The sequence below is a fragment of the Thalassophryne amazonica genome, chromosome 7, assembly GCF_902500255.1.
Source record: "Thalassophryne amazonica chromosome 7, fThaAma1.1, whole genome shotgun sequence".
Taxonomy (NCBI): domain Eukaryota; kingdom Metazoa; phylum Chordata; class Actinopteri; order Batrachoidiformes; family Batrachoididae; genus Thalassophryne; species Thalassophryne amazonica.
This window is the reverse complement of record NC_047109.1, coordinates 104,259,393-104,282,448: the sequence shown is the minus strand read 5'-3', so window position 1 is coordinate 104,282,448 and position 23,056 is coordinate 104,259,393. Positions and strand designations below refer to the sequence as shown.

The 23,056-nt window shown below is 40.4% G+C and overlaps 1 protein-coding gene across 1 annotated transcript in view; it reads right to left on the bottom strand.

Annotated features, from left to right (window-relative positions):
- The window catches only part of LOC117514698 (terminal nucleotidyltransferase 4A-like), a 41,453-nt gene extending 20,089 nt beyond the window's left edge, over positions 1-21,364 (bottom strand). Inside the window, exons 1-2 of the mRNA XM_034175260.1 lie at positions 20,496-21,364; positions 1,914-2,037 (exon numbers count right to left, since the gene is read on the bottom strand). Of these exons, the coding sequence (XP_034031151.1) occupies positions 1,914-2,037; positions 20,496-21,145 (774 nt within the window). The 5' untranslated portion in view covers positions 21,146-21,364. The remainder of the gene's footprint in view (positions 1-1,913; positions 2,038-20,495) is intronic.
- Between the last annotated feature and the right edge of the window lie 1,692 nt (positions 21,365-23,056).

Here is a 23,056-nt window from a genome sequence, read left to right as displayed (position 1 = left end):
CAAGGTGGATCTGCATGTTGAATTGGCACACGTTTTACGCCGGATGCCCTTCCTTACGCAGCTCCACATTACATGGAGAAATGTGGCAGGGGTGGGATTTGAACCCGGAACCTTCTGAACTGAAACCAAGTGCATTAACCACTTGGCCACCACCCCTGCAATTAGCTATATATATATATATATATATATATATATATATATATATATATATATATATATATATATATATATATATATATATATATATATATATATATATATATATATATATATATATATATATATATACATACCAGTGGTACAAAAGTAAGAGGTCTGTCAATAAAGTATAGGTCCTTTTTATTTTTTTCAAAACCTATATGGATTTCATTCATATGTTTTTACGTCACACATGCTTGAACCCTCGTGCGCATGCGTGAGTTTTTCCACGCCTGTCGGTGATGTCATTCGCCTGTGAACACTCCTTGTGGGAGGAGTTGTCCAGCCCCTCGTCGGAATTCCTTTGTCTGAGAAGTTGCTGAGAGACTGGCGCTTTGTTTGATCAAAATTTTTTCTAAACCTGTGAGGCACATCGAAGTGGACACGGTTCGAAAAATTCAGCTGGTTTTCGGTGAAAATTTTAACGGCTGACGAGAGATTTTGAGGTGATACTGTCGCTTTAAGGACTTCCCACGGAGCGGGACGTCGCGCAGCGCTCCCAGGTGCCATCGTCAGCCTGTTTCAAGCTGAAAACCTCCGTATTTCAGGCTCTATTGATCTAGGACGTCATGAGAGAACAGAGAAGTTTCAGAAGAAGTTGGTTTCAGCATTTTATCCGGATATTCCACTGTTAAAGGAGATTTTTTTAATGAAAGACGTGCGGACGGATTGCAGCGTCGGCTCGCAGCCGCCGCGCCACAGGAAAAACACCTCCGTGTTGATAACCATTTGTAAAATCCAGGCGTCTTTTGATGGCTTTCAGTGGAGTGAGTATCTGAGAAATTGTTTAACAGCTGGGCATGTTCCAACTTGTCCTTAAGGTTTCCAACAGAGGTGTTTTTCCAGTGGCGGCGTGTCGCGGCGGCTGCAAGCCGACGCTGCAATCCGTCCGCACGTCTTTCATTAAAAAAAAATCTCCTTTAACAGTGGAATATCCGGATAAAATGCTGAAACCGACGACTTCTGAAACTTCTCTGTTCTCTCACGACTTCCTGGATCAATAGAGCCTGAAATGTGGAGGTTTTCAGCTTGAAACAGGCTGACGACGGCGCCTGGGAGCGCTGCGCGACGTCCCGCTCCGTGGGAAGTCCTTAAAGCGACAGTATCACCTCAAAATCTCTCATCAGCCGTTAAAATTTTCACTGAAAACCAGCTGAATTTTTCGAACGGTGTCCACTTCGATGTGCCTCACAGGTTTTGAAAAAATTCTGATCAAACAAAGTGCCAGTCTCTCAGCAACTTCTCAGACAAAGGAATTCCGACGAGGGGGCTGGACCACACCTCCCACAAGGCGTGCTCACAGGCGAATGATGTCACAGACAGGCGTGGAAAAACTCACGCATGTGCACGAGGGTTCAAGCATGTCTGACGTAAAAACATGAATGAAATCCATATAGTTTTTGAAAAAAATAAAAAGGACCTATACTTTATTGACAGACCTCGTATTCTTTAAATTACAGTACTTATTATTGCAATTATTTCTAATAAATTTATATCAGCCAACAAATTATCATGAGGCCTATACAAGATAAGATTTCTTTACAGATCTGTTCTCACATTTTGTGTTGCATTGCTTTGAAGTAGACTAGGTTGGCTGTTTAAACATAACTAACATTGTTATTACTATTATAAAACTATGACTGTTATTACTATTATAAAAACCCTGACTTCATACTTTGCTACTGAGGCACCCAGGCCAAGCGAGCCACACTCACCTGTGCTGTGGGCCATAAGTCCTTGATAACATTCTCGATTCTGTTCACGACATCCCTTCTCATTGCCTCCTCTTCTGGCCGTGGCGACATGAAGTTAAAGAAGTCCAATATCTCTTCATGGAGACTGAAAGCAAATAACAGAATCACAGACAGATTTACTAAAGCAAATATAAATAATGGCATTTAAAGTGATAAGAAACATGGTATCATTTTATATATATATATATATATATATATATATATATATATATATATATATATATATAATAAAAACACAAGTGGACAATTAAAATGTATGTCAAATAGACAGACAACTTGGTAATATCTTTGTAGGACTTCACAATTAAGATGCAGTTATAGTGTACACCCATGACAACTGAAGGACTTATAAGGCTGCTGTGACTGTAGCTGGACAAACTGTGTCAAGTACAACTTATCTGTTGTACCATCAGACACAGCTTGATGGTGAAGTCAAACAGCGAAAGATTTTCATACAAGAAAAATTGATCCAATCTCAGCTTGATGTGCCTTCTGATAAAGCTAAAGCTGAAATTTCCCATCTTTTTAAGAAAATCCTTCCCTTGCCACTCCATCATAAGGCAACACCACTGACAGTACCTTAAATAGATATTAGGACAAGTAAATTCATTAACAAATGCTCAGAGCCAAAATAATTAGCTGATGATCATAACTGACAGCTACTTAATAACACCAGTATTTGTGGCCTTGGTTTAATAATTTAGTTTTGTCATTGCAAGCATCGTATGTTTGAGATTCCAATTTTCCATGCTTTTTCCTGACTTTGACCTTGAAAATTGAATGATTTCTTGCCTATCAGGATATGAATCATCAGTAAAAATTTCTTAACCATATATGAAAAACTGTGGGCTCCAGGCTGTTCACAAACAGAGACAAAAACATAACCTTCAATTTGTTGGTGGGTAATAAATATTAGTGGTCCCAAATGTTTCTCAAGTTTCATTGAATGGCCATTTAATTGTTTGTTATATGACGTAATGAGATGATTGCCTAGATGTACAGTTGTGGATGAGAGTTTACATACATTTTGGCTAAAAGGTTAAGCTTCTCAATGTAGAACCAGTTGCCATTCTCATTTATTTCAGAGCAATTTTAACAAGATTCTTAGTACCTACACTGGCCACACAGCCCCACAGCATGATGGAACCAGCTCCAAATTTTATTGTAGGTAGCAAGCGTTTTTTTCTTGGAATGCTGTGTTCTTTTTCAGCCATGCATACCAACCCTTGTTATGTCCAAATAAATTAATTAAAATTTAAATTAAATAATTAAACAGCACCTTCTTCTAAAATGAAGCTGGCTTGTCCAAATGTGCTTGAGGATCCCTCAAGCGACTCCATTTGTGGCGTGTACGCAGAAAAGGCTTCCTCTGCATTACAGCATCTCTTTGTGCAAAGTGCGCTGTATAGTTGAACGATGCACAGAGACACTACCTGCAGCAAGATCATGTTGTAGATCTTTGGAGCAGGTCTGTGTGTTGACCATTACTGTTCTCACCATCCTTCGCTTCAGCTTAACTGAGATTTTTCTTGGCCTGCCACTTCAGGCCTTAACTAGTACTATGTCTGCAGTCTTCCATTTCCTCACTATGATCCTCACAGTGGAAACTAACAGCTGAAATCTCTGAGATAGCTTTTTGTATCCTTCCCCTAAACCATGATGTTGAATAATCTGTTTTCAGGTCATTTGAGAGTTGTTTAGAGGATCCCATGTTGCCACTCATTAGAAGAGATGCAAAGAGGGGAAACATTTGCAAATGGCCACCTTAAATAACCTTTCTCATGATTGGATTCACCTGTGTAAGGAGGTTAAGGGTCAATGAGCTTACCAAACAAATTCTGTGTTCCAATTAGTGCTAAATGTATTCAAATCAATAAAATGACAAGGGTGCCCAAATTTATGCACCTGCCTAATTTTGTTTAGTTATTGCACACTTTCTGTAAATACTAGAAACTTTATTTCACTTCTCAAATATCAGTGTGTTTGTCTGCTATATGATATATGTAACTGAAATTTCTGATCCAGACAACCAATGATCTATAATGGAAAATCATGAAAATCATCAGGGGTGCCCAAACTTTTGCATACAACTGTATGTGTGTGTTAACTCAGACTTCAGTACAGTAACATCATTGAGCAATACAGTATACATAATGAGTTACAATCAAAAATGCCAATATTTTTACTAACAGCCCTTTTTATATCTACATGGCCTTTGCAATTTAATTTTTCATTTAAAACAACATCAAGGAAACTTCATTAATGCTTTCGATAATAACTCCATCAATTGTCAATTTTGCATCAAGACTCTTTGTCTGATTACCAAAAAAAATCATAGTTTGTTTTGTCCCAGTTCAAAGACAACTTATTTTCATTAAAGCAATTTCTCACTTTTATTATTTCTTCTCCTAGTCTGTTATTTCCAACAAATTACTTCCTGAGTGATATTCCAGTTATTTAAACTGCAACTCAAATTGATGATAGACTGACATAAACACCAGTATGTTGTAATGGAAAAACATTTCCAATATTTACCCATTTTGTTTACATATATTGAAGAAAGCAAAAGACACTGAAAAACACACCACTTTATAATGCAACCAAATAATTGAGCAATACCACTGCAAAATTGCTACAGAGCCAAATCAACACCTCACTAAATTGGTAAGTGTGAGCAATTTTTTCATAATGTTAACATTGATTATTGACCGTATGATTGAAATGTGTAACACTGAACAGGTGTGCATTTTCTGTTCACAGACTGTCACTGCAATGAAAGTGCAGACAGAACGCAGTCAGAAATTTGACAATACTGTATATACTGTAAATGCCAATGTTGAAGTGACCTTGTTTAAGGTGACCCAGGGCCTTGCTTAACCAGTGTTGTACCAAAAACAGACTTCCTGTCGGAAACTATTTCATCCATTCATTTGTGCAGACAGGTCTGTAATTCAGAGGTCCACAAACAACTGCCTTTCAATAAGCAATATTACAACCCCAATACCTCAGGTTTTAGACAAGACTGTTTAATGCCACTGCAGAAGTACTTTTTTAAGACGACACAATAAATCTGTACATGCAGTGCACCTGGCTGCTTAAAATACATACCACTTCCACCCTTATACTGCAGGCCTTTTCGAATTAAATCAAATTTGTTTCTCAATTTCAATTTTATTTCCTTTATATAGCGCCAAATCACAACAGAGTTGCCTCAAGGCGCTTCACACAGGTAAGGTCTAACCTTACCAACCCCCAGAGCAACAGTGGTAAGGAAAAACTCCCTCTGAGGAAGAAACCTCAAGCAGACCAGACTCAAAGGGGTGACCCTCTGCTTGGGCTATGCTACAAACATAAATTACAGAAACAATTCACGGACGAATATAAAATAATTGCTGTTGGTGCACAGGACAGGAGGGTCGCCAACACAAATACAACTCTCATCTCTGGATGGAGCTGCATCTTAAACAGAGAAAAAACAGAATCAGGCATCAGAAAGACAAAAAAAAAAAAAAATACTGTATAATTTGCCAGCATTAATCAACAAGAAAAACAGAAGAAATACTAATGTAATCGCCGGCCACTAGCCCTAAGCTTCATTAAAAGACCCAGAATTTAGGTAAAGTTGAGGCCGCGGCCCGCCCCAATTACTAATAACATGAATTAAAAGAGTAAAAAGCGTAAAATAAAACTGTACCAGTATGCTAGCCATATGAAAGGGAAAAGAAGTGCGTCTTAAGTCTGGACTTGAAAGTCTCCACAGAATCTGACTGTTTTATTGACGCAGGGAGATCATTCCACAGAACAAGAGAAAGCTTTGTGACCCGCAGAATTCTTATTCACCATAGGGACACAAAGTAGTCCTGCACCCTGAGAACGTAAAGCCTGGGCCGGTACGTACAGTTTAATTAGGTCAGCTCGATAGAGAGGTGCCAGTCCATGAATAATTTTATAGGTTAGTAGCAGAACCTTAAAATCTGATCTCACTGGGACAGGAAGCCAGTGAAGAGACGCCAAAATGGGTGTAATGTGGTCGAGTTTTCTGCTTCGTGTCAAAAGTCTGGCTGCAGCATTTTGAACCAATTGTAGACCCCTAATGCTAGATTGCGGTAAACCAGAAAATAGAACATTGCAGTAGTCCAATGAAAGAGATAAATGCATGGATCAGGGTCTCAGCATCAGCCATAGACAGGATGGGACGAATCTTTGCTATATTTCGCAGGTGGAAGAAAGCAGTCCTAGTAATATTTCTAATATGGAGGCCAAAGGACAACGAAGGATCAAAAATTCAACCCAAGGTTCCTCACTTTGTCAGTGTGATGTATGACACACGAGCCTAGGCTGAGTGTTAACTGGTCAAATTGATGCCGATGTCTCACCGGACCAAGAACCATCATTTCAGTCTTAGAGTTTAAAAGTAAGAAGTTTCTAGACATCCAACTTCTCACTGCTGCAAGGCAATCTTCTAAGGATTTTATGTGAACGAGATTACCAGCAGTTATTGGCATATATAACTGAGTATCATCTGCAAAGCAGTGAAAGGTAATCCCAAAACGCCACAATATGTACCCAAGGGGTGCTATATAAAGGGAGAAAAGCAGGGGGCCTAAGACAGACCCCTGTGGAACCCCAAATTTCATGTCACTAAGGTTAGAGGTAGTGTTACTGTACAAAACACAGTGAGAATGACTGGTCAAATATGACGTCAGCCATGCAAGGGCACTCCCAGTAATCCCAAAATGATTCTCCAGCCTATCAAGTAGAATATGATGATCCACGGTATCAAATGCAGCACTGAGATCTAACAGCAACAGAACCGTAGTGGTGTGCGAATACATTGTAAGCAGAAGATCATTCACCACTTTAGTGAGAGCCGTCTCTGTGGAATGATATTTTCTAAAAGCAAACTGCAGTGGCTCAAAGAGATTATTCTCAGTAAGATAGTCTACGAGCTGCCGTGACACCACCTTTTCCAGAATTTTAGAGCAAAATTATAGATGTGATATCAGCCAATAGTTTTTCAATACACTAGGTTCAAGATCAGGTTTCTTAAGTAATGGTTTAATCACTGTAGATTTGAAACATTTAGCAACAGATCCAGAAGTTAAAGATCAGAGGGGATCAGAAGGCTTATTTATATGAATGTTAAAGTAACCAATGATCAGAATGTTATCTGCACTAGTTGACAAGTTAGACATGAACGCACCAAATTCACCTAAGAATTCAGAATAAGGGCCAGGAGGCCAATATACAGTGACAAAGTAATACGGCTGATTTTATTCTTCTGACCTTGGCAATGCGTAATATCCTGAGCAAAGCGGAGAATCAGATGCTCAAACGAGTTATATTTATGACCCCCAACAGCTAATTAGCTAAACCTAGATTTATAAACAAGAGCAACACCCCCGCCTTGCTTCGTATCACGAGGGATGTGACTAAATGTATATGCTGGTGGGCAGGCTTCGTTTAAGGGGAGGACAGCTGTAGGTTTAAGCCAGGTTTCACATAACCCAATCATTTCTAAGTGATGATGAATAATTAAATCATTAATCAACAATGATTTTGAGGACAGTGATCTTATGTTAATGAGACCCAGTCGAAGGACCTCAGTGAGGTTGACAGTTGAACTGTTTGGGTTTAGGGGTGGTTCCAGAGTAGCATATATAAGATGCCTAGAAGTAGGTTTAGGTTTGAGACATTCCACGCGCGTTGTAGGTAGCAGACACAAAATCTTTGCAATTGCTGGAACAACCACTGGGCCATCCACAATTTCAACATCATCCAATACAGTGATGGGTATTACGTTTGCAAAGCATATTCCTCTATGATTTTTATGGACACGTCTACGGAAGCAGGCCACAGTCTCAACTTGTTGAATTTCCCTCCCTGGCAGATAAACTGCACTATCACCATAGTGGATTTTCTGCACTAATTTCCCCGCTAAGCTAATTTATTCCATACCCACATTTGTCATAAGCCTTGCAGGGTCTCTAATCACCTGCTCCGTGGCCTGCTGTAGATTCCTAATGTTACCCTCCCTGTACACCTTTATCTATGTTTGCAGACAAGATGGCGGCGCCTTCCCCAGTAGGTTGGAGGCCGTCCGGCATCAGCAGGCCACGGCGGCCCAAGAACGAAGGCCAGTTATCAATAAAGCTAAAGCCTTGCTGTCTACATAACTGCGCCAGCCACCTATTTAATGTCAGCCTGCTAAACGCCTCATCAGTACCCCGGGAGGGGAGGGGACCAGAGACTATTAATCGATGCCGACATCTTTCTGGTAAGGTCACAAGTCCTCTCTATGTCCATTTTTGTGACCCCTGAATGCTTCATCCTGATATCATTGGTGCCGACATGAATAACTATGTGACTGTACCTCATGTCATGTTCCTTCATCTGTCTTCCCTTCTGCAGCGTCAGCACCCTAAGATGGGATGCAATGTCGGGGGTCTGGCCCCAGGAATACATTTAACGTCAGCCGGCGTCTGTAACCTGACTTTGTGGGTGATAGAATCCCATGTCACTAATGTTCGGTGTTTCTCCAGTGTGACCTCGAAAATGCACAATGCAAAGTATTTGATTCACTATATGAATAGACATCCTTAAAGTAGACCTGCACTGAAATAAATGCAGTCAGATCTTTGGACCAAAATGACATATTTACACATAAGATCCTTCTGAATGTAGTAAAGTAAATCTGCAAGCCCAGATCTGTCATTCAACAGAGAAATCTTCATTTGAAAATGACAAATTTACAGCTAACATTTAGCCCTCCGCAAATTGTCCCTCTCATCATGGACACTGCCGAGACGTCATGGACAAGACCCTCTCCCAGCATGCATTGCGTGCGGCAACTGTAATTTGTGGATTTACGTCAGTTTGCATCTGCACCTTTTTTCTTGTCTTATACGGAAGGATCTACTTTTTAAAACTTCATATTGTCTTGCGGTATGCTTGGTGAGTACACATTTATTTTATTTGTGCTTGAAAAGTATTTTTGTGGACTTTTTCATACGCCCGTTTGATTGAGTGGTGTCGCATTGAAAATCTACTGTCTTTCACCTCCGGTGTACTGTCGCGGGCTACGGAGGCGAGACCCGCAAAGAATTCAAGTCATTAAAAATATATAAGCCTCTCTCAGCGGCCACAGAGCTCTGCGGCTCTGATTACCGAGACGTGCGGCGCCGCGGATTTTGCAGCAAGAAGTCTGTCCTTGCGAGAAACAGGTGTCACCGCGCGCACTGCATTAAAACGGCGAGCGTAGTCTCTGGACTTGTGCCAAGTTGGCTGCAACTCCATTCAGTAGACAGAGAGGTGGTGCTGGCTGCACAGCAGACACGGGGAGTGTGAGTCCCGCGGCGGAATTTAACGAGCGCATGCACTCGGTAAGTGTATCGGGGGCAGTGAGAGCGAGGCGTCGGGGAATAATGTCGCCCGCTGTCGATGCCGCCGCTGATCTGATCCCTGGATCTGAGCAAGCAGAGCTGTATCTCACATTCATTGCAGCTTACTTTTGGATGTTGAAACCAGGATGTGTATAACAGTAACATTACTAAGAGATAAAATGCGGGATCGGACTGAAGGCGGGAGTGCATCGTCTTGTCACCGACGTCATGGAAATGATCCGGATGTACAAACTGTTTTCACAGAGGGCTAAATGTTAGCTGCAAATTTGTCATTTTTAAACGAATATTTCTCCGCTGAATTACAAATTTGGGCTTACAGATTTACTTTACTGCATTCACAATGGTCTTATAAATACATATCAGCTATTTCTTTTCTGAAATCTGACGACATTTATTTCAATGCAGGTCTCCTTTAAATATAATGCAATGCTAAAATACCCTCGGCCGTATAAGCATTGTCTTCTTTATAATTTGCAGTTGTTTAGTTGGTATCCCAGTGCAAAGTGTGTGTGTGTGTGTGTGTGTGTGTGTGCGCGCGCTTAGGAATGGCGGAGCGACTGCCGCTTTGTTCCATGAAAATTTTTTCAGAAACTCTGCCAGATAGCCAGATGGAAACCATTTGGAAGAGTCAGATGGCTTTCGGTGAAGATTCTATCGGTATCACACGGATTCAGGACCATTAAAATTGGATTCGCTCCACCATTCCTAAACAATAAAAATCCGACGAGGGGGGTGGACCAGTGCTCACTCAAAGCCTGCCCACAGGCAAATGACGCAACCGACAGGCGTGAAAAAACTCACGCATGCACACGAAGGTTCAAGCTTGTCTGATGCAAGCGCACGATTCAAATCCATATAGTTTTTGAAAAAAATTAAAAAGGGCAGATACTTTTCTAACAGACCTTATATATATATATATACATACATATACACACACACATATATATACATATACACACACATATATATACATATACACACACACACACACATACATACGCTCCGCCACAGAAAAAACACCTCTGTTGGAAGCCTTAAGGACAAGTTGGAACATGTCCAGCTGTTAAACAATTTCTCATATACTCACTCCACTGAAAGCCATCAAAAGCCGCCTGGATTTTACAAATATTTATCAACACAGAGGTGTTTTTCCTGTGCTGCCGTACCGCACCGGCTGCGTCCGTCCGCACGTCTTTCATTAAAAAAAAATCTCCTTTAACAATGGAATATCCGGATAAAATGCTGAAACCGACTTCTTCTGAAATTTCTCTGTTCTCTCACGATGTCCTGGATCAATAGAGCCTGAAATGTGGAGGTTTTCAGCTTGAAACAGGCTGACGACAGCGCCTGAGAGCGCTGCGCGATGTCTCGCACCGTGGGAAGTCCTTAAAGCGACAGTATCACCTCAAAATCTCTCATCAGCCGTTAAAATTTTCACCGAAAACCAGCTTAATTTTTCGAACCATGTCCACTTCGATGTGTCTCACAGGTTTAGAAAAAATTTTGATCAAACAAAGCGCCAGTCTCTCAGCAACTTCTCAGACAAAGGAATTCCCACGAGGGGCTGGATGACTCCTCCCACAAGGAGTGCTCACAGGCGAATGACATCACCGACAGGCGTGGAAAAACTCACGCATGCGCACAAGGGTTCAAGCATGTCTGATGTAAAAACATATGAATGAAATCCATATAGTTTTTGAAAAAAATAAAAAGGACCTATACTTTGACAGCCCTCGTATATATATATATATATATATATATATATATATATATATATATATATATATATATAAAATCAGTCCGTTTTTGATTATTAACATTTACTTGTACTTTTACTTTCAATACTTGAGTACATTTAGTTGTACATTACTTGTCATACTTAACTACAATAAATACTAGATACTTTAAGACTTTTACTTGAGTAGCATTTCAATCAGTGACTTGAACTTCTACCAAAGTCATTTTTTAATGGGTATCTGTACTTTTACTTAAGTGTGATTTTTCCGGTACTTTATACAACACTGCTAACGTCTGCTAGATGTCTTGTAAAGCACTCCACAAGTGTTGTCTGGTTACAAAATCAGTGTTTCCAGTTTTAGAAGTGTTTATTTCTATATCTTTTACATAATATAGGAAAGGTGTTATATTTAGCCAAAAACAAAGCAAAGTTATCACCTAGCTACACTGGGAAGTGATGTCATCACATCACGTAAATGTAACTTTCTAACACTTTTTCCACCTGTGACAAATTACACTCAACAAAAATATAAACGCAACACTTTTGGTTTTGCTCACATTTTGTATGAGATGAACTCAAAGATCTAATACTTTTTCCACATACACAATATCACCATTTCCCTCAAATATTGTTCACAAACCAGTCTAAATCTGTGATAGTGAGCACTTCTCCTTTGCTGAGATAATCCATCCCACCTCACAGGTGTGCCATATCAAGATGCTGATTAGACACCATGATTAGTGCACAGGTGTGCCTTAGACTGCCCACAATAAAAGGCCACTCTGAAAGGTGCAGTTTTATCACACAGCACAATGCCACAGATGTCGCAAGATTTGAGGGAGTGTGCAATTGGCATGCTGACAGCAGGAATGTCAACCAGAGCTGTTGCTCATGTATTGAATGTTCATTTCTCTACCATAAGCCGTCTCCAAAGGCGTTTCAGAGAATTTGGCAGTACATCCAACCAGCCTCACAACCGCAGACCACGTGTAACCACACCAGCCCAGGACCTCCACATCCAGCATGTTCACCTCCAAGATCGTCTGAGACCAGCCACTCGGACAGCTGCTGAAACAATCGGTTTGCATAACCAAAGAATTTCTGCACAAACTGTCAGAAACCGTCTCAGGGAAGCTCATCTGCATGCTCATCTTCCTCATCGGGGTCTCGACCTGACTCCAGTTCGTCGTCGTAACCGACTTGAGTGGGCAAATGCTCACATTCGCTGGCGTTTGGCACGTTGGAGAGGTGTTCTCTTCACGGATGAATCCCGGTTCACACTGTCCAGGGCAGATGGCAGACAGCGTGTGTGGCGTCGTGTGGGTGAGAGGTTTTCTGATGTCATTGTTGTGGATCGAGTGGCCCATGGTGGCGGTGGGGTTATGGTATGGGCAGGCGTCTGTTATGGACGAAGAACACAGGTGCATTTTATTGATGGAATTTTGAATGCACAGAGATACCGTGACGAGATCCTGAGGCCCATTGCTGTGTTATACATCCAAGAACATCACCTCATGTTGCAGCAGGATAATGCACGGCCCCATGTTGCAAGGATCTGTACACAATTCTTGGAAGCTGAAAATGTCCCAGTTCTTGCATGGCCGGCATACTCACTGGACATGTCACCCATTGAGCATGTTTGGGATGCTCTGGACCGGCGTATACAACAGCGTGTACCAGTTCCTGCCAATATCCTGCAACTTCGCACAGCCATTGAAGAGGAGTGGACCAACATTCCACAGGCCACAACTGACAACCTGATCAACTCTATGCGAAAGGAGATGTGTTGCACTGCATGAGGCAAATGGTGGTCACACCAGATACTGACAGGTATCCCCCCCAATAAAACAAAACTGCACCTTTCAGAGTGGCCTTTTATTGTGGACAGTCTAAGGCATACCTGTGCACTAATCCTGGTGTCTAATCAGCATCTTGATATGGCACACCTGTGAGGTGGGATGGATTATCTCAGCAAAGGAGAAGTGCTCACTATCACAGATTTAGACTGGTTTGTGAACAATATTTGAGGGAAATGGTGATATTGTGTATGTGGGAAAAAGTTTTAGATCTTTGAGTTCATCTCATACAAAATGGGAGCAAAACAAAGTGTTGCGTTTATATTTTTGTTGAGTGTATTTTACCTGCACACATGGAGAGTTTGGATTACTTTGGGCATGTTCCAGGAAAAAAAAAAAATCCCTAAACAGTCATATTGTGAAAAACTGATTAATTATCTCCCTTTACAGTTAAATACAAATTGGGTTTCACATTCATTATACTTAATGTCCCACAATTCTCTGTCTGCAAGATGTACAACCTTATCTATACAAGGTTCTTTCTCCAGAGTTTTGGAATGCATGTCAGTCATACCTTTAGAAAAATACTTTGAACAGGAGGAAATGGCCACAAAAAGAGAGACCCTACTCATAACATTCTAATGTTTATCATGGAAAATGCCTTCTGGCAATATGCTGACATGAACATGAAGTACGGAACTGATGGAATTAAACAGAGATTTAATTAAATCCACTCAGAAGAAATGATCAATTCTAAAATCATTATCACCTGTTCAATGTTATTTATTTATTTTGTGCCTCAAATTAGGTTCCAATTCTAATACTGCTTGGAAGTGAGCCAGACCCAGGACACTTCAATGTGTTACATGGCCTGAGGGGAATTCATTTTTGTGGCAGTGAATCAATTTCTGGAAGGAAAGCAGCTGTTGGTGTGACAACTGCACATTATTGCAAAGGAAGTGGTATAGGTACGGACATGTGAAGAACGAAGGGCCTGTACTGCCATTGTCCATAACAAGACTTGTCCTCTGCAAACAACCACTAGGAGAAGCAGTTGAAGGTTCCAGCCCAGGTGTACTATTTCCAGTTAAAAAAAAAAAAAAAAATCAGTTTTTTGCACAGTTCGATTTATTACTGAAAGTTTGTTTGTAGCATTTTTCTGAAATATGGTACAGACATTCCCTGGGTGACAGTCTTGCCATGGTAAATGGGACTTAATCCCTGTGAGCCCCCTCAAAGGGTAAACAATTTTAGGTGAATACATAAAAATGTCTCACTTAACACCACTTTCCCTATATTTGGTCAAAATTGCTGTTTTTGTCTAGAGGACTTCACAGTCTCTTGACCCCATTTTTTATGTATTGCAGGCCTTAAATGCAGAATAGATGTATTCAATTAAATGAAGTTGACCATACAAAGCAAAAACTATTTTGGGTTCATACTGTCTGTAATGACAGAAATCAAAGTAAATTAAAGAATCAATGCATTTTATGTTTTTGAATTTGTATTTCCTTGTGGTGGGCTGGGAGACACACAATGAATAACCTTTTGCACAGCATTCATAAATAAATAAATTGCATCAACTTCTTCCTTGTTTCACTCAGGGTTGCCACAGCAGAGCCAAGATGTCCATTTTTGCAAAAGTATTATGTCGGATACGCTTCCCGTCATAAATTATTCATTAAAATATACAAATAGGAAACAGGTAACATAGAATTACAATTTAAAATGCTGAGTAATTTGTTCCTTCAAAGTTAAAACATTCACAAGATTACATTCCCCATAATTAGTGTGAACAATGATATAAAGCGTATTGAATCATAATGGGCGTATCCTGATATTAGTCAGGTTCTTAATGTAATAATTCATAAATTCCTTTTAGGAAGCATATGAAATGAGGAATCCAAAAAGCAACATTTCCATTTTTTCCCCCAAAGGTTGCCGCGGCTACTATCTTGGATTTTCAAAATTGGCGGCCATAACGACATAGTCAGGTTCCATATGTAATTTCGTCTTTGTAAGTTTTTGGAGGAGATTTGGTAAACTAGGTGACTACTTTATGTTTTTAGAAAGCTTATAAAATGAGGAATATATATTTCATTTTTCTTTACTTTTTTTGAAAGGTTGATATGGCAACTAAAAATGGAAGAAACCTTCACTTTCTCGACTTCTGGTTAACCTAGGATTATGAATGAAGTGACTAAATTGATTGCCCTATTCCACAGAGCACCGTTGCTTCCCATTTCAATCCAAAAATAAAATCAGGATGCCTTTGAAGAATCACAGTAATGCCTGGACCCATCTTTTATCAAGCTTGAACTAACTTGGTAATACGCAGTCATTACGGCCATCATCGGCACCAGTTTTGAAATCTGTGATAAATAATGGAGATGTTCAAAAAATTTCATTCCGATTCGACAAATCTGTGCTATTACACGGTCACTTCCTGGTGTTCATAGTCTTAACAGCTTCAATTATGTTCAGACATCTTTAAACAGGGTAGTCCTAGTCAGTGTATTATTTGATTGTACTCCATTGGGGTACAAATTTGAAGCAAAAGCAGCATTTGGTGTGGTTCTGGCTGAGAATGCAGCTGAGTGGAGCTTTACTTTTGTTTAAGTGAGTTGACAGGTTTGCACTTTCTAAGCCAGCCAGGTGCCTGTTCTGCACTTTCTAAGCCTGATAGGACGCGTGCTGGAGTAAGCTGTTTCATCCTGTTTTCGCACTTTTTCTGGATCGTGGGGGATCTTAATAAAACGGTGTCCTGTGTTAGAATCTTGGAGGGCAAGGATCCAGAGATACTAATTGCAAATGCTGATGAATAGTGATGGAGTGTGTTGACAACTTGGATTTTTATTGTGTGCAGTTGATGCCAATGGCTTATGGGACAGGAACATGATCCATGCGAATGTCTTTGCCTTAAGCCCCTTTCACATTGGCGTATTCGCAGAGCTGCTCATTGCGGCGTTGTGTTTCATTTAAATATGCCCGAAATACGTGCGTACACAGCCTTTTTCAGTGTTCGTTCATACTTGCAGCTGCGTGTGTCCGCGTTTTAGTGTGTGCACAAGTCGCATGTACCATGCCGCTACTAAACCAGTTCAGTGCTATTTTCTGTCTCTGTGGAAGTCTACTACATGGTGTGGCTCAAAAACAAACAAACAGTCATTTAACATTATTATTATTATTTTTTTTTTTTTTTGCAGCGAGTGTGCATTTATTTTAAAGACTCACAGCTCTTTTCAGCTTTGACCAGACTGATCGAACAAGGCGTTTGATGATCGCACCGACATGCAGCGAGTGCGCTTTTATTTAATGCGTCACACGTTCGATCAGACACACACACACAGAGAGAGAGAGAGAGAGAGAGAGAGAGGAGAGAGAGAGAGAGAGAGAGAGAGAGAGAGAGAGAGAGAGAGAGAGAGAGAGAGAGAGAGAGAGAGAGAGAGAGAGAGAGCTCAACCAGAGACGATATCAAGAAGTCCCTGGACTTTTTGTCTGAGGAAATCTCTGTTGTTAAAATGCAGCAGAAATCCATTATGGAGCTGGTGGAAGAAGTGAAGGCTCTCCGGATCCAGAATGCCGAGAAAGACCGGCGTCTGGTGCACCTGGAGAACCGTGTTGCGGAGTTGGAACAGTACACAAGGATGAACGACGTTATTATTACAGGAATTCATATTAAACCTCGATCCTACACACGGGCGGTGTCAGAAGACAGCGGAGGAGAGGCCAGTGAGCAGGAGGCCAGCTCAGTGGAACAACAGGTGGCTGACTTCCTGCAATCTAAAGGTATTCAAATGGACTGTAATAACATTGAAGCGTCCCACCCCCTGCCCAGGAGAGAGGATGGAGACAAGCGAGTAGTTATAATGAGGTTTGTCAACAGAAAACATAAAATGGCATTGTTAAAACAGGGACGGAAACTTGCTGTTTTAAATTCTCTAAATTGTAACCCCCCCCCCCAAAAAACAACAAAAAAAACAACAACAAAAAAAACAAAACACACACACACACTTTAAAACAACACAGATTTTATGTGTTGGTGGTCAACATTGTTTAAAAAGTAACTAGAAGAACTCGGAGAGTGCAAACCTCCACCAAGGCCATGGGGTCACTGACGCCATAACATCTACACGCCGTGGAATCACTGAACCTAAAAAAGTCTAACAATGATATTTGCTCAGTAGTAAAAAAAAGTTTCATCTGCTGTGACTGGATAGCATGTATCCTTAATGCTTGGCATCACAGTTTATTGCAACTTGCACCTTTCCCAGAAGCTACTGTCATCTGAGCACTGATATTGCATTTGCTTATAGACAAAAACAAATAGACAAAATTCAATTTATTATTCAACTAAAATGCAAATATATGAATTTTTTTTTTAACATTTATGAAACACTTCTCTGCCCCTGTCACTGACCCTAAAGAGATTCCCTCCTTGGCACAGTGATCTATTCAACAATTTAGTGTTACAACCAAAACTATGATACATACACTTTTCTTTCCTTTATATTTGACATGCTTGACCATGAAAACATACCACTAGAACTTGGAATCACTTTTATGTCTTTATTAGTTCAAAAGTTATTGTATAAAAACGATTTTTCGGTAATGACAGTTTTCTTCTGGCTCTGGCTCCATAACATTTAAAGCTACATCAAATCTGATGACACCTTACTGAATCAGTACAGATTCAACTACAGTTTGGTGTTAGTTGTGCATCTCTAGCTTCATTTGTCACCTCACACTGACACATTTTCTATTTTCCCTATATTTTTGCAAATTCTGGATCACCAAATCAGGAATCTGGATCTGATCATCACCAAACTTTGTTGTTTGATAGAACATTTGACTATGTTACACCCTAATTTTTTTCAAGCCCTTCTGCCTTGTTTTTGTGGAGTTAGAAACCAGAATGTCAAAATTCCCCCTATCCTGCAACGGTGAAGAATCCTTTAAAAAAAAATTCCTGGATCTGGATCGTGATCCGGATCACCACTAAAATTTAATCACTTGTTCCTCTTGTCATTTCCAACCACTCCACAAAATTTCATCAAAATCTGTTCAAAATGTTTTGAGTTATCCTGCTGACAGACAGACAGACAAACAAACAAACTCGACCGAAAACATAACCTCCTTGGCGGAGGTAATTACGTTTTTTTAATCATGAAGTTTATGCCTACATACAGCACAGAGTCCGCATGGATATAAGCTTCTTTCCTGCTTAACTTAAACGGAGATCCCGATTTCATTTCTTTAGGATAATCAAAGTGACCTCTAAACACAGTTGAACCTTTGGGAAATAGTGTCACTGTGTCATTCATTACCTCATCTGGTAAGAGAATAGAACTTGCACATGTAACTTTGAACAAGAAACAGTCATGGATCGAGTTCTTTGTGGGACAAACTGCTATTATACTGTCCTTTGTCCCTCTCAGTGAGATCTTTTTCTTCTCCCTGTGTCCTCTGACTCTCTCAATGCTTTTACTCTGACTTTCTCATCTTGTGGTTACTTTATGTTTGACTGTAGCAGTTTTGGTTTTTGCTTTCTTCGCCCTTGCCTTGGCTCAATGTTCTTCCTTTTGCTTTCATAAGCCAATTTGCTCTCGTCCCTCCTTTTTTTTTCAGCTTTCATCTCTCTCCACATCTCTATCCTTACACTCATTTTAAATAAATGCCCTGAAAACTATCACAATAACTCATAAAAAACAAACATTAACATCAATATTTTACAAAACTACTTTTCGACCTGTATTAAACTGTAGTGTTACAAAAGTTTAAGATTATTTAAAATGCTTAAACTAAGTATATATTTTATTTCAAGCATATTATACACCAAAATAAAGCTTATGTAATGAGCATTTGGTTCACATCCTTGCATGAACCCTAATATTCTTTGTAAAGCAAAGAGGAATTAAAGTAAACTGAAACACTAAAAGTTTGTTAAAAATGTACAGCGTTACATAGGTTTAAGATGAAATGAAGAGTCTGCTAGACAAATGCCTTACTTACTTAATATATCAATCAATGCTAACTGCTATGAGCATTTATGCAGTAGAATAGAAAAAGCAACACTAATTGTTTTCTGAATAACAAGACATTACACTATTTAGTTTTTCAAATAACAAAAACATGAGGACTTAGACTTTTCTAACTTTATTTGGTTGTTTTGTGCATCAGCACACAACATGGGACATTCTAAAATGACATCATACAGAAAGTTTGGAGCTAGTTTGCTGCCCAGGGGAATTTACCTAGCTCAGCAACTGTGAGACAGTTAGAGTGTGCTGGTAGCTTTCCACTGATGTATAGATTATTGTTGTAGCACAAAAAAAAGAAGAAGCTAGAACTACCATTTTAAATAAAGTAAACCAGGAATGTTCAAAAAATGGAGCACCTTGTGAAATGCACCCTTAAACCAAGAATGGCGCCATCATTTGTTAACTGCATACCACAAAGTCAGCCATACTAAAATAAGAAATGGAGCCTAATAATCAAGAAATGGGTGTAAAAAAAAGTAAGAAAATGGAGCAGACTGACTCCAAATATGATTAAATATGATTCAATTAATTACTTTATTTCATTAATTTTTAAGCGAAATGGGGACTGATAATAATGAAACGGGGGTTAAACGTAGCAAAATAGAACAGACGGACTCCAAATATGATTAAATATACTTCAATTAATTACTTTTATTTCATTAATTTTTAAGCGAAATGGGGACTGATAACGAAACGGGGGTTAAACGTAGCAAAATGGAACAGACGGACTCAAAATATGATTCAAATAAGCACTTTTATTCCGTTTTCTTTTTTTTTTTTAGGAAAATGGGGACTGATAACGGAATGGGGGTTAAAACGTAAAAACGGAGCAGACTGACCCATTGACTGAAATTTCAGAGAGCCAGATGGCACACCTGCCCCTACTACATGTACTGAGAGCATCTCATAAAAAAAACAAAAAAAAAAACACAACAGCTAAACAATTAAATTAAAGTAATTATTTGGGGTCAGTCTGGTTCACTCTGCTCCAGTTCGTTACATTTTACCCCATTTTGTGATTAGTGCCCATTTCGTATTTTAGTATGGCCCCCACAAGCAATCATATGTCAGCAAAATAAAAAATTAATCAATTACGGAAATCCAAGATGGTGGCCAAAGCAACCTTTTGGGGGAAAAAAAAAATAATAAAAATGGAGACATCGGGGTTAATTTGTGGATTTCTTATTTCATAAGCTTTCTAAAAATGCATCATTTAGCAAATCTCCAAATAAGTAAAATTACACAAGGAACCTGATTACTTGCAGTCTATCCTGGACTTAGTGCATAGTTACACCCCCTAGCTTTCTCCATACTGTCCTAGGTTTTTCTGTCTTGGGGGCGGCATTTTTGCTGTATCAAACATAGGCTGGCAGCAGTCACATGTAATGTGTCTGGTAGAGATCTGAGCATGTGCTGGTGTACACACCGACTGCTCATATAAAGTGCCAGTAGCCGGTAAGTAACACAAATAGGCCTGGAACCCAAACCACCTGCAGAGATGACTAGATGGGTTGATGATTGGTCATTCTTACTGTCAGTCAATAATTCCGTGTATATCTCCTTACCCATTGACGCCCGGGCTGTACCTCCTGGTTTTCCACAGACTGGAGCAGGAGTCGGCGCAGTGGTGAGGGCTGCAGCCGGCCGACAGGAGCGGGTTAAAGCCGTGGAAAGTGTTGGCCCTGTTGGCGTGCCTCCTGCGTGGCTGATGGTGGTGCTTGTTGGCATGCTGGTTTTTCATCCCGCTGGGGGTGTGGCCGCCGGATTGTTGCATGCTGCGACAGTGGACCCCGTGGAAAAGAGGCGGTTGCTGCTGCTGTCTAAGGTGGTTCTCCTTAAAGTCGCCGTAGTGTAAAAACCGGTTGGCTTCCTCTGCGACGTTCAGATCGTCGATTCGCAGAGAGGAGCCGCCGGGTGAAGAGCTTTCAGCTTCCGAGTCCTGAGAGGAAGAGGACGGCGACAGCGAGCCCTTCCTCCGGACGCTTCCTCGCTCCGACACTTTCCCGAACACCGCCTCCGCCGCTACATTTTTACGGCACTCGCCCTTCGCCTCGGAGGAGTTTGAAATCGGCGTGGTGGTAAAGTTACGCTGGCGAAAGTCGACGTCGACGCCGGAGTTGGTTCTGAATCCCTGAGAGGTTTCCCAAATGTGCATCCACAGGGAATTGGCAGGTCCCTTCTGCTCAGGCTGGATCCAAGCGGTCCTGAGATCCATCGGAGTTCGCCGACAAACGCCTCGAGCGAACCGGCCAACGAGACGCGGAGCGGCGAAGGAAAGAAAGAAATCCTACCCCGTTGATTTACTGGCTCTCGGAGTGCTTCATGTCTGGGAAAGTGGTTTGGTTTTTTTCTTCTTCTTTTTTACAAGCGGTTTGCCCAACTCCACTCCCCGTATCAGCCAGCTAACATGGCGCAGCGAGCAGTACGGTGGAGCGTCTGCGCATGCGCCTGGGATTTAAATCGCTGAACACGCCCCTTCAGGCTGAGCGCGCCCCCCGCGGAAAGAAAAAAACCAACAACGGCCAAAACCTGATTTATCCACTTTCCAATCTTTGTTGTGATTCAAAATGCTAAAAAGATCTTAGTGACAAAACTTGCCATCAGGTTTTACACATTTGTGTACATTATTAATGAAATATATCTTGAAAGGTTTTTGAAAAAGTATCTCGCACCAATTAGCTTGTTTGCTTCTTTGCTAGCAAAATTAAGTCTTCTGTATTAGAGGTTTAATAAAAAAACTTGGTACTTTTGAACAATTTTTTTTTTTTAATATAAAACATTTTTTAGTAATTCATGTCAAGATTAAATGTAGTGATTGGGAGCATGCACTGGGATCACTGCATTCACTACACTGTAATGAATATAGGAAAAGTCGGCCCAGTGCAAACTCAGCTTCAGGTGTGAACTGGGCTTGGGCAAACCGTACACCTAGCCCGGGTCAAGTTTTTAACCAAAACAGACCTCTCCCCAAGAGCAGAGCTCTTGTTAACTACTAGAAGTGCCTTGGGTCCTGACAGCAACCGCCCAACCAAACAATCTTTTGAAAGTAGCCTTCTACCGCAAACACATGAAAAGGTGGGCATCACGTTGGCTTTTTTTTCGGAGCCCAGCATCAACACTGATGCACCTGCATGCTGGTTCATACCAGAGAAACACACCATGTCCCCAAGGCCTGGATGTTCCCAGGGCCTATGTTTTTCAGATTAATACCTACAGTAAATAATCATGACAAAGGGTCCTATGGTCCCAGGCTCCTACATTTCTCAGTTCTATTAAAAAAAAAAAAGTATTTAAAAAAGGTCAGCATCCCCCTAGTGTGTGTTAACAGAAAACTGAACTGCAGAATCACAAACTCTGGGAATGTAGGGCCCTTGGAACATTGGTACACTCTCGCCAAAATATTGTATCTGATGTTCCTTCACCATGCAAATGGTACACCTCAACTGAGTCTCCCTAAGTAACAGTTAAAACAGTGATTCCAGTGGTAATCAAGGACCTCCAAAGCACCAGAGTTCATCCAATCATTGGCCAAGGTTAAATGGTCACACTGCCATTATGTTCACATTCTCAGGACTGGCATGATGTTGGATAACCATTTCAGATCTGAAGATAAATTGATCCTGTTCAAAGTGGAGTCGATAAGCACTTTAGATTTTTTGTAAATGGCAGTTTATGGTCAGGTTGGCACCTGAAACGTGACCACGGTGGAATTAAACATGGATACACAGTAAATTTTATTTTTACAGAGTAAAATTTACTCTGCTGCCATAACATTTGGTCCCAGTCCAAATAGAGTTAAATATACTCTCACAGTTTAAAATTAAGTCTTATTGGAGTACAAACACTTGATTTGACAAGACTGTCTACTGTCAACACAGGTATTGTCAATGTCATAGGTCAAAGGTTGAGGTGAAATCAAAGGACATAATTTACTGTCTGCAGTGGTTCTTCTAAAACACAAAGAGCAATTTTAATCAAACTTGGTGGATGAAGTCAAGAGGACTGTCTACTCGCAACACAGGTCATGTCAAAGCCATAAGTTGAAGGTGGTCAAAGTTGACATCACAAGAAGAAAAAAAAAATTGGTGAAATGTTCTATTAGTCAATTCAAACTACATACAGAATG